The sequence below is a fragment of the Vombatus ursinus genome, unplaced genomic scaffold (genome assembly GCF_900497805.2).
Source record: "Vombatus ursinus unplaced genomic scaffold, bare-nosed wombat genome assembly UNPS02014770.1, whole genome shotgun sequence".
In the NCBI taxonomy this organism is placed as follows: Eukaryota; Metazoa; Chordata; class Mammalia; order Diprotodontia; family Vombatidae; genus Vombatus; species Vombatus ursinus.
In genome coordinates this window covers 32763161-32775524 of record NW_020954548.1, presented here as the reverse complement: position 1 = coordinate 32775524, position 12364 = coordinate 32763161, and the positions used below count along the sequence as shown (strand labels likewise).

The following is a 12364-nucleotide window of genomic DNA, read 5'->3' as shown; positions in this document are numbered from 1 at the left end:
TGCATACAAATATATATGTCTATATATGAATATGATTATCGATATCTAAGTATATGTATGTTTATATGTATGTATATATGTTTATGTATATGTGTGTATATAGGTATGTATGTTTGTATATATGTGTGCATATACATGCATACATACATATGTGTATTTATATATACATACAAATGCAAATATATACAAATATATCCACACTTAAATGTAGCCTTCTTGGGAGGAAAGGGGGAAAAAAAGAACAAAGTAAAAAGTGCACAAAAGAAAACAAAAAAAAACTTTAAAGGAAGCAAAGATGGATAGCTCAGAACATAATATGTAGTACTTACTATGTAGGCTTTCTTAAACTAGAAATGTATTGCTGTATATTTTGAATCCTCTCTTATGTTCTGCTATACACATGGTAATGCTTTTTTTTCTTTTCTTGTTTCATATTTAAGTTTTAGTATTAAAGTTTATAATACATTTCTTTTTCTTTTCTTATTGTGTATTTAAGTTTTACTATTTAAGTTTAAAATAAATTAAGAAAAAAAAAAAAGAATGCCCTTCCTCCTAACTTCCATACTTCTGTTAAGGAAACCAGTCACCCAGATTCTCAACCTCTGAATCATCCCTGACTCTTCCCACTTCTTTAACTTCCCATAATCAAGCTATTGCCAAATCTTACTGATTATAGCTCCACATGTCTCAATCTGTTTCCATCTTTCCATTTACACAGCTACCACCCTAGTTTAGGCCCTTGTGACCTTTTGCCTTTACCATTATACTATCTTTCTAATTGGCATCCCTGCTTGCAAATTCTCCTCTCCATCGAACCCTCCACATAGCTGCCAAAATAATCTTCTTAAGATCTGAACTTCTCTTGAGGGCCTAAATGCAAGGAAGGCCTCCAGCATGTTGGATAGTCTCCTTGGGGTAAATTTTAGGGAGAATTCAGATGAAGGTCACACAGGAGGATTATTTGAGTTATTTGGGTAACTCAACTCATCATAACTCCTCTGCTCAGAAACTTTTAGTGGCTTCTGGAGCCCTGTGGGATAAAACGCATACTCCTCAGTCTGAGCTGAAGGATCCTCTGTAATCTGGCTTCGACCTGGCCAGAACACCCCATTCCAGCTTTATTGTTCATTACTTAGCTTTAAATCTGGTCTCAGACACTTACCAACCGTGAGGCCCTGGGTAAGCCCCTTAATTGCTGTCTGCTTCAGTTTCCTCAGCTGTTGAATGGGTATAATCATAACACCTATCTCTCAAGGTTATTTGTAAAGCACTTAGCACAGGGCCTGGCACAAAGTAGGCACTTATTAAAGCTGATGTTCCCTTTCGCTTCTCCTCTTGGAGCCCACAAAATTCCAGCTAAACAGGACTAGTAGCTGTTCCCTGACCTCAGCATTCCAGAGCATCCACTCACTTCCTCTTCACTCTGACAAATCCTTGCCTTCCTTCAAGGCTCAGATCAGAACAGTTAGTGATTAAATTATCCAATGTGAATTTGACGCCTGTTGTTGATACAATAGAATTTAAACCCCTTGAGGTCAGGGATTGTTTCATTTTTGCTTTGTATCTCTAATGCCTTGAGTGTAGATAGGCAAATGTTTATTGAATTGAATTCTGTACAATAATGCATAAGTGCCTAGGGGGAGAGACACCTTTCCTGATGGAAGGGAAATCAGGGAATGTTGGTGACATTTGAGTTGGGTTTCAAAGGCGGGGTCAGAATTCCACAGGTGGAGAGAGGACATTTCAGGCAATTGTGGGCAAAGGCTCACAGAATCTTTTCCCAAAGAGGCGGGAAACCATGGAGTATATTTGGGGAACAGAGTAGTAGTGTTTGGTAGGAGCACCAGGGGCATTGAGGGAGTAATGTGAAATGAGGGCCTTGAATGCCAGAGTTTTCTATGTGGGAAACTGAGTCCAAGAGTGGGGAAATGGCTCTTCCAAAGTCCTCATCCTAATGACAACTGGCATTTTGCTTGCCTTAGAACAACCCTGTGAGATAGGTAGTAAAAATATTATTAGCCCTATTTAACAGATAAGGAAACTAAGGCTCAAAAAGCTTAAGTGATTAGCCAGGGCTAAACAGCTAGTAAGAGGCAGAGATGACATTTGAAACCAGGTCTCCTGGCTCTCAATCTGAGACTCTTTCCACTCTTCCTTTTGCCTCACTTTTTCTTTTTTCTTTTTTCTTTTTTGGCACTTGTATGTGGGCCTTGTATCAGTGGCTATGTTTTTCCATACCTATGTCCAATCTCCCCAGCAGGATGGTGAACTTGCCAAGACAGGGACCATTATCTCCTACATCTCCCAGAGTGCTACCACTGGATCCTGCACATAGTAGGTGCTCAATAAATACTGATCAATGATAATAAAAATAACTCCAGCGTGGGTTCTGTGCTGGCCCCTGAGAACGGGAGGCAGTGGGAATGAAACACCCAGGGTCCTATTGACCTGTCAGAGTATGTTCTCTCTCCTGAGCTGGCCTGCTCTCACTCCCTGAACTGGCTGTGGGATGGCAGATCTCTTCAGCCTGGCCTCCATGGTTTCCCTTTTGTACCACAATAACTCGACAGTCATATCACCCCCAGCCTACTGTTTAGAATCCAATAAATGATTTTCCTCCAATGTGATGGATCTGAAATATAAGTTATAAACCGGTTATCACACAATAGGTACAAAGTATTGTCTCAGTGTCCCTGTTTGTCCAGCTTAGGAGACTAGCTTTGGTAAGGGATTTCACAGAATTTCAGAATGTTAGACCCTTTAAAGACATTAGAAACAATCAGGTCCAATCTTTTTATTTTACAGAGCTGAAAACTGAGGCCTGGAGAAGGGATGTGACTTGTTCAGGTTATACTTTTTTAGCAAGAGTGACAGGTGAGGTCTCCTGGATCCCGGTCCAGGGTTCCTTTACATTATACCATGATGCCTCCTTCACTTGGGAGTCTCTCTGTTTAGTCTCCTAGGCTGAGTCTTTTTTGATTAAGATTTTTTTTGCCTGAAGCTAAAACACAGCTTTCTGATTCTGGCATTCAAGGCCCTCTGCAAGATCGTGCCAACTTATGCTTCCAGGCTCATTTCACATTGGTCCCCCTTATTTTAAAGAAGATTCCCAGATCAACCATCTCTTCATTCCTTCCCAGGCTTCACTCCTGACTCTCTGGACTTTCTTGACTATGCCCCAGCCCTGGATGTCTTCATCTGTCTACCTCACCCCCGTCATTTCTTTTGTTCTGTTTGTATTTGTATTTCTAGCACTTAGCACCATGCATGGCACATGTGCGTGCTGAATAAATGCTTACTGACTTAACTTGGACTCTAGCCAACTGTACAACCAGTACTAGTACACACCCTTCTTGATTCCCTCCAGATAGAAATTATCCCTCACTCCTTGAATCTTTTAGACTCTGTGGCTTCTCCTAAGTACTTAGTTATTCTTTCTCTCTCTCTTTTTTTTTTTTTGGTGAGGCAATTGGAGTTGAATGACTTGCCCAAAGTCACACAGCTAGTGAATATCATGTGTCTGAGGCCAGATTTGAACTCAGGTCCTCCTGACTCCAGCAGTGCTTTACCCACTGCACCACCTAGCTGCCCCACTTAATTATTCTGTAACCTACATCATAGATAGAGCACTGGGCTTGGACTCAGGAAGACTCATCTTCATGAGTTCAAACAGACTCTTTACTAGCTGTGTGACCCTGGGCAAATCACTTAACCCTGTTTGCCTTAGTTTCCTCATCTGTAAAATGAGCTGGAGAAGGAAATGGCACACCACAGCAGTATCTTTGCCAAGAAAACCTCAAAATGGAGTCATGAAGAGTGAGGCACGACTGAAATGACCTAACAACAACAAACCTGTATCATAGAATTTATTGAGGTACATGAGTTGTATTCCTTCTATTAGACTAATCTATTGGAAGACAAAGACCACACATCTTATCTGTGTAGTGACCTCAACACACAGCACATGAATAAGTGTTTTTGCCAAATTGAGTTCCTCTTGAAGAAATCTTCTTTTTACTTTAATTCCCCTTTGGAATCCAGACCAGTTATCATCACCAGCTGCCTGTTCTCCAAGGAAGGAAAGTCCTCTATGTAAGGGTCCCTCAGGCACTACCATCAATTCCAACCATATAACACCTCCTAACACCACCACTTCCCTGAACTAGCCTTCTCAGGCCTAGCTTAGCTTCCCTACCTCCTCACGTAATACCATCTTTATCTTAGCTTGTATGGGCCTTCCCTCATCTGTCCTTCATGAAGATGTGGTGGAAAGATGACCTAGGGTTGACATGAGCTGGCTATGTAAGCTTAGGCAAATCCCTCTTCTTCAGGGTACGATTAATTCATCTATGAAATGAGATGGATGGACATGACAATCTCTAAAATCTCTTCTAGCCCTAAGAACTGGAATAGAACTGGAGTCAACCATTTATCTTCTGTCTGTCATACAGGAACATTGACAAGTATCCACATTTACAAGTTATGAAGATAAAATTGCTTTTGCCTATAGAAGACAGGGTTAGATATGCTTGGAAAGAGGTCTATTCACCATAGCTAAGGGGACTAGCTGTTGGGAAGGAACAGCAGGTGGGAGTCTGAGCGCCAGGGAAAGGAGGGAAAGAGAATTGTCCATTTCCTACATGACACACACCTGATGTTCTTGCCCTGATGACTTTACAATTATACTAGCATCAACTGGCATTTGCCCCACCTCTGCCAGTCATTCAAGTTAGAGGTGGCACTTTAGGAGATTAACCTCATCGTGGGGTGAACTAGGGATCCATTTGGCTCTACTTGAGTGAGCGCTCTGTCCATGCCCAGTCTGATCCCCAGAGTCCAGAAGAAAGATGTCTTGAAGTTCTTAAAAATGTTCAGCACTCAATTCTTAAATGTCGTTTCCAGATCCTACCTCTCTTCTCTGAGAGATGGCCTAGGATCCAAAGGTGTGGTCCAGTGTCCTGTGTCCATGGGCCCCCAGTCTCACAAGACCCTCTGGAGGTCCAGCTTCCTCTAGGCCTTCAATATGGAGGAAATTCTCTGTAGGAAGCTTGGTGGGAGTGGGGCAGGCCCAATGCCCCATTGTTCAGGGGCCTCCATGCACCCTGTTCTCTCTTCTCCAAAAAGCTGAGATCTGTTCCAGGGTTACCCGGGGCTGTAGGCCCCAGTCAGGCTCAGGGCTCCTGGGCCTTCGGATGCCATAAAATGGTGGGGGTAAGGGCTCTGGGACTGGCTGTGGCTCAAACCAAGCTACCAAACCAGTAGTCTGAGGCCTTTCTTCCCAAGTATTTGCTATGCAGAATGTGCTGGCAGGGGACTCAGGAGCCTGGGGTGGAGCTGAGGGACAGAGAGGAGAATCTGGAATGGGGGGTGCTGTGGCCTGGACCTCCAAAGTACCCCCAAGAAAATGGGGCTCAGTAACATGGGAGTGCAGAAGAGGGGCTGTTGCACCATACCAATCTTCAGATCGTTCATGGGCTGTCCCCGAAGGCTCGATCCACAGCTCCCCCCCTGGGCGCCAGACCAGGCTAGGCCCTTGGACGCCAGGATCTGATCTGAGAGAACGGCGGAAAAGGCGTTCAGCCAGCACAGCTGTGGCCAATAGGAAGACAGCAGCCACTAAGGCCAGGGCCAGCATGATGGGGATGCAAGGTCCACAGAGAAGGGGGGGCCACTGGGAGGGTTGGGGCATGACTGGGTCCTCCACTTGCCCAGGAGGCTGATCCAGAGCTGCAGACATCTGGGAGAAGGAGAGGGAAATGGAAAGACAGAGATGGGAGAGACTGGGACAGAGAAACAGAGAGAGAAGGAGGGAGGGGAAAGAAAACAAGAGAGAGAAAAAGAAGTCCGTGTAAATACATGGACAAAAACAGAGACAGAGAGGTGGGGCAAAGAGGAGAGAGGGGGAAATGGAAAGGGTGGGGGAGAAAGGAAGAGACAAGGGAGTATAGAAAGAGAAAGGGGAGAAAGAGACAGAGAGGGTGAGAGACAGAGGCAGAGAGAAGGGAAATACTTCAGCATTTTGGACTCCACTTCCAATTCCAGAAGTCAGGTGTAACCTAGCATTGGCATTTAAAGAGCAGCTAGGTTCCTCTTCTCACCCAGGGATCCTCTTCTCACCCAGGGATCCTCTTCTCACCCAGGGATCTTCACCCCCTCCACCTTGCTTAAGAGGAAATGGTCGGGGAGGGAAAGACAGAAATATCCTTCCCCCCCGGGGGGGGGGTCTGTCTCTTCCCATGGCTTACAGTGGTTTCTGCTCTTTTTTCTTGCCTTTTCTGGATGCCTTGGGGTCTTTCCAAATCTATCCCTCCTTTTGTTTTCAATCTCTCATTATCTCTCCCTAAAGTTATCCCCTTGTCTTTTTTTTTCCTAGTCTGTCTCCGTCTAAGTCTGTCTTTCTGGGACAGAGATTGGCTCTCCAAGTCTGATTTCCAATCTCTGTATCTCCGTTTGTGTTTCTCCAAGTCTGTCACTGTCTTGCCCAGATGGCCTACCTGTCTGTCTCTTTGTCTCTTCATCTCTCTCTCCATCTCAGGTTCTGTCTCCTCTGTCTCTCACTCTTTCTCCCTGTCTCTGTATCTCTTGAGGTCTCAGTCAGTTTCTGTCTCTTTGAGTCTCTCCAACTGTCTGTCTCTATTCCTATCCCTCCAGGTCTTTCTTTCTGTTTCCCCAAGCCTGTTTCTCTTTGATTTGTCATCTTTCCAAGTCTCTCTCACTCTCTGTCTCTCCCTCCCTCCTGCCCTGGATTTGAATCTCCAGTGCTTCTGGTCTCCAGGGCCCCCCAGATGTCTTCCCTACCCGTGCTTCTCACCTTGGTTTCTTCAGATACTCCACCAGCCTCTGTTCTTACCCGCTTTGAGGGACGATCACTTCGGTGCAAGCTGGGAAGGCACTGAGAGGGGCACAGTCCCCAGAAAGACATAAACAGGGCCCATATGGGGCACGCAGTTAGGCAACTATGACCCAACTCCCCCTGCCACCCTCTTCCTCCCAGGTGTTTCTATGGAAACAGGATGGATGTGGTCACCCGTGGTGAAGAGCCATTTCCTGGGGTGAGGTGGTAGCGGAAGAGGGAGTAGTTCTTCTCTGTTCCCCAGTATGAAAGGTTTTGTTTTTGTTTTTTGCCTCTGTAGTTTTTCCCTTTGTTCTTAGTTTGCAGCTGCTAGAACCTTCTACCTCCTTTCTGAGTGCAGGGTCTGTAAGGGATGGCAATCAGACTAGTCCTGAACCTTTGGAAATCCAAGGGCATCATGAGAATTTGGCTCACCTACTTAATGGAGGTTGTCCCACTATGTATAGCCCTGCCCACCAGGCCCTGTCCTTCCTATCCCCCTCCTCCGCCCACTCACAAATTCTCTTCTGTGCCTGACTCCAATCCTCAAGCTCCCATCTCTCTCCCTTATGCTTCCCTGAGCCCTAGAGCAAGGCCTAGTGCTTTAGTTACTGAATGTTCAGGCTTCTGGTAGATGCAACAGAGAATGTCAGGATTCAGCTTAGATAAAGGTCATAAGATCATAGATTTAGAGTGTAAAGGGACCTTTAATAAAGTGCCATTGGCAGAAACTAGGCATGGAGCAATATCTCACACAGTACACCAAGATTAGGTCAAATGGATACATGATTTAGAAATAAAAGATGATACTATAAGCAAATTAGGAGAGCAAGGAATAGTTTACCATTTACCTGTGGAGAAGGGAAGAATTTACGACCAAACCAGAGACAGAGAACACTATGAAATACAAAGTAGATAATTTTGATTGCATTAAATTAAAAAGTTTTTGCGCAAACAAAACCAATACAACCAAGATTAGAGAGAAAACAAAAATATGACAATTTCTACAGTCAGTTTCTGAAAAAAGTTTTCATTTCTCAAACATATAGAGAACTGACTCAAATTTATAAGAATACAAGTCATTCCCCAATTGATAAATGGTCAAAGAATATGAACAGGCTGTTTTCAGATGAAGAAGTTAAAGCTATCTAGAGTCATATAAAAAAAATGCTCTAAATCACTATTGATTAGAGAAATGCAAATTAAAACAACTCTAAGGTACCACCTCATACCCATCAGATTGGCTACTAGGACAGAAAAGGAAAATGACAAATGTTGGGGAAGATGTGGGAAAATTGGAACACTAATGCATTATTGGTAGAGCTGTAAACCCATCCAACCATTCTGGAGAGCAATTTGGAACTATGCCCAAAGGGCTATAAAATTCTTTGCTGCAGCAATAGCACTACTAGGTCTGTATCCTGAAGAGATCATAAAAAATGTACAGAAATATTTATAGCAGCTCTTTTAGTGGTGGCAAAGAATTGGAAATTGAGGGAATGCTCATCAATTGGGGAATGGCTGAACAAGTTGTCGTATACGAATGTAATGGAATACTATTGTGCTATAAGAAATGATGAGCAGGCAGATTTCAGAAAAACGTGGAAAGACTTGTATGAATTGATGCTGAGTGAAGTGAAAGGAACCAGGAGAACATTATACACAGTAACAGTAACAATGTGTGATGATCAACTATGATTGACTTAGTTCTTCTCAGCAATACTATCATCCAAGACAATTCCAAAAGACTTATGACAAAAAAAAAAATGCTATCCACATTCAGAGAAAGAACTATGGAGTCTGAATGCAGATCGGAGTATATTATTCTCACTTTTTTTGTGTGTGTGACTTTTCCCTTTTATTCTGTTTCTTCTTTCACAACATGACTAATGTGGAAGTGTTTCCATGATTGCACACATATAACCTATACCAGATTGCTTGCTCTCTTGGGGAGGAGGGAGGGAAGGGAGGGAGAGAGAAAAATTTGGAACTCAAAATCTTATAAAAAAGAATGTTGGAAACTATGTTCATGTGTAATTGGAAAAAATAAAATACTATTTACAAAAAAAAAATAATAAAGTGCCATTGGCTCAGAGCTCTGCCTCAGTAGTTTTTCTTGCAGATTGGACAATTTTGAAAAATCTCCACAAGAAAAGAGTTTAAAGACAGTCAATAAGCATTCATTAAACTCCTACATTGTGCCAGGCATTGAACTAAGTATTGGGGATACAAAAAAAGGCATAAAACAGTCCCTGCTTTCAAGGTGTTCACAATCAAATGGATGAGATAACATGCAAACAATTTTGCACAAACAAGCTATATACAGAATAAACTGGAAATAACCAACAGAAGAAAGGCACCACAATTAAGAGAAACCACGAAATATTTCCTAAAGGTGGAATTTTAGATGGGACTTGAAGGAAGCCAGGAAGTGAAGATAAGGAGGAAGACTAATTTAGGCATTAGGGACAGTCAGAGAAAAGATCTCACATATACCAAAATGTTCATGGCACTACTTTTTTGTGGTAGCAAAGAACTGGAAACAAAATGGACTCCCATTGATTGAGGAATGGATAAAAAATTGTGGTATATGTTCATGATGGAATATTACTCTGCTATAAGAAATGATGAGCTCAATGATTTCAGAAAAACATGGAAAGACAAAATAACAAAGAGTAAAATGAGCAGAACCAAGAGAACACGGTATACAGTAACAGCAATATTGTTTTAAGAACAACTTTGAGGGACCAGGTCATTCTGACTATTATAAATACCCAGATTAACTGCAAAAGTCCTATAAAGGAAGATACTGTTTGCATTTGAAGAACTCTCACACACATACATATTTGTGTTTAATGGTAGCCATCTCTAGGGGACAGGCAGGGGGTTGGGGGTTGGTAGGTGATAGGGAGGGGAAAAAAAGAAAGTTACATGATACCTTTGTTGTATTTTTGGGGGGGGGGGTGAGGCAATCAGGGTTAAGTGACTTGCCTAGGGCCATAAAGCTAGTAAGTATCATGTGTCTGAGGCTGCATTTGAACTCAGGTCCTCCTGACTCCAGGGCCAGTGCTCTATCCATTGTGCCACCTAGCTGCCCCAATTTTGTTATATATTTGAAGGGAATAGCAACTTGTACGTAATAGATCTTCACTTTCAGGTGCAATCCTCTTTTTTCTATTCCATTTTGTTATGGAAATGCTTATTTCCTTCCTTAAGTTCAGAATAAAAAAGAAAACAAACAAACAAAAAAGAAGCAATGAACTTGAAGAATTTAGAAAAGCATGAATTGAGGCAAAGTGAAGTAAGCAGCATCTGGACAACATCTTGATGACAACAATGTTAAGTGGAAAGAAAAACAACCAAATACAATTGCAAGTTATGTAATTATAATGACCAAGCTTGGACCCAGAGAACAAATGAGAAAATTCACTTCCCTCCCTTGCTTGAAGAAGTGGGAGACTATGGGTGTGGAACATTGCACACACTGTCAGTCTTAGCTAATGTGCTGTTTAGTTCTGCTGTACTGTATTTTTTTCTGTTTCTTTTTTATTCTTTGTTAAAAAGAGAGGCTCATTGAGTAGGGAAGGGAGGGAGGGAGGATGTATTCAGAACTGAAAGTGATATAAAAATAAAAATGTAAATTTAAAAATATTTTAAGATCATAGGGAACAAAAGAGATAATACAATACTACAAAAGGGAAAAATGTCCCAATATTCAAAAAAGTGAAGAAAATAGTTTATGAACTATAGGTTAGGGAAAATTTGACTTTTAATTCTTGAGAAAATTTTAGAACAAATCATTAAAGAGTAGATTAGTAAACATCTAAAAAAGGAAATAGCAACCACAAATTGCCACAAAGAGTGGCTTCTTAAAGAACAGATCAAGCCAGATGAACTGTATTTCCTTTTTTTTTTATAATGTCATTTGTCAAAATCAAGAGATTTAGTAAATATGTCATATTTATATTTTAGCAAAGCATTTGATAAACTATCCCTTACCATTTTAATTTAAAGACAGAGAGATATGGGCTACATGGTGACAAAATTAGGTGGATTCAGGATTTATTGACTAGACTCAAATAGTAGTCATTAAGGATTTGCTATCAATGTGTCAGGAGGTTGCCAGTGGAGTGCCCAGAGATCTGTGCTTGGATGTGGGCTTCTTACCATCTTACCAATTACTTAGAGGTATAGATGATATGCTTATCAAATTTGCAAATGATCCCTTCCAAGAAGGATAGCTATAACACCCTGGATGACAATCAGGACCAAAAAAATTTATCTTGACAAAGCTAGAGTTTTGGACTGAATGTAAACAGATGAAATTCATGGGGACAAATGTCTTAAACTTGAGTTCAAAAAATCAACTTCAAAAGCACAAGATGAGGGGCAGCTAGATGGCACAGTGGATAGAACACCAGCCCTGTATTCAGGAAGACCTGAGTTCAAATCCGGCCTCAGACACTTGACACTTACTAACTGTGTGACCTTGGGCAAGTCACTTTACCCCATTGCCCCACCAAAAAACGAAAGCACAGTTTTGAAAAAGATCTGGAGATTGTAGTAGACCAACCTGAAAGAGTATAAAGTGAGAGACAAAAAGCTGATGCCATTGCACTACATGGAAAGGCCCAGCTTCCAGAAATAAGGAGGTGAGGATTCATCTGTGTTTTGCCCTGGTCAGGCCATCACCAAAGTTTTGTATTCAGTTCTGGGGGTAACCTTTTAGGAAGGAAATGAATAAAACTGGAGAACATCTGAAGCAGATCATGCAGGTTAGTGAAGGGCCTTGGGTCCGTCATATAGGGATCTGTTGAAGGGACTGAAGAAAAGAAGTCTCCGAAGGGACAGCATTGCTATGTTTTAGAACTTACAAGTCTATCACATGGAGGAGGGATCAGGCTTTGTTTTATCTGGCTCCAGAGGGCAGATCTAGGAGAAATGAGGTGGAAGTGGGAGGGACAGATTTAGGTTTGGTGGAAGGGAAAATTTCCTAACAATGAATTAACATTATCCAAAAGAGCGATGGGCCACCTCAGTAGGTGGTGAGAGAGTGCCTGCCCATTGGAAGGGGGAAGCTAGAGTGGAAATTCTGTCCGCGGGCGTCCCTTCCAATTCTGAAATTCTAGAATTCTGCGACCTCAAACGCAGCCATTGTTCCTAGTCCAATCTCATCCAGAATGCACTGCGACGATACGGCGACGTTCAATGACAGCAGCAGTTACTATGGTGCAGCAGTGCAGCGACATGCGCTATAAATCACACAGCAATGGCATGCACCAGGCTTCACTACACAGCAAACTGATTCTTTGCACACCCATGAGATAAAGAGAGATGGTGAAACAACAACTCGCCTGGTTGGGAAGGATTTCAATGAGAAAAAGCCCAAAACTTTTAACAATCAATTACTGCCCAGAGAAGAGAAATAGACAGATATATACAGATGTAGATATTGATAGTGCTATAGATGATACAGATACATGATCCTTGCAACCTCAATTTAATCCAATGATCAAATAGTTTTGCCAAAAA

The 12364-nt window shown here is 42.0% G+C and overlaps 1 protein-coding gene across 2 annotated transcripts; it reads right to left on the bottom strand.

The window, feature by feature from the left end:
* Positions 1 to 3849: 3849 nt before the first annotated feature.
* Positions 3850 to 7114, bottom strand: CUNH16orf54 (chromosome unknown C16orf54 homolog). Of its 2 annotated transcripts, none has more exons than XM_027862679.1 (2): positions 6812 to 7114; positions 3850 to 5737 (listed from the first exon to the last, which is right to left on the bottom strand). In XM_027862679.1, exons 1-2 carry the CDS (start codon positions 6920 to 6922, stop codon positions 5084 to 5086), a joined length of 765 nt encoding a protein of 254 aa, XP_027718480.1. In that variant the 5' UTR covers positions 6923 to 7114; the 3' UTR covers positions 3850 to 5083. The 2 variants fall into 2 exon arrangements, with proteins under 2 accessions (XP_027718480.1, XP_027718481.1); XM_027862680.1 differs by having other exon boundaries at positions 3850 to 5780; positions 6812 to 6901.
* Positions 7115 to 12364: the final 5250 nt, after the last annotated feature.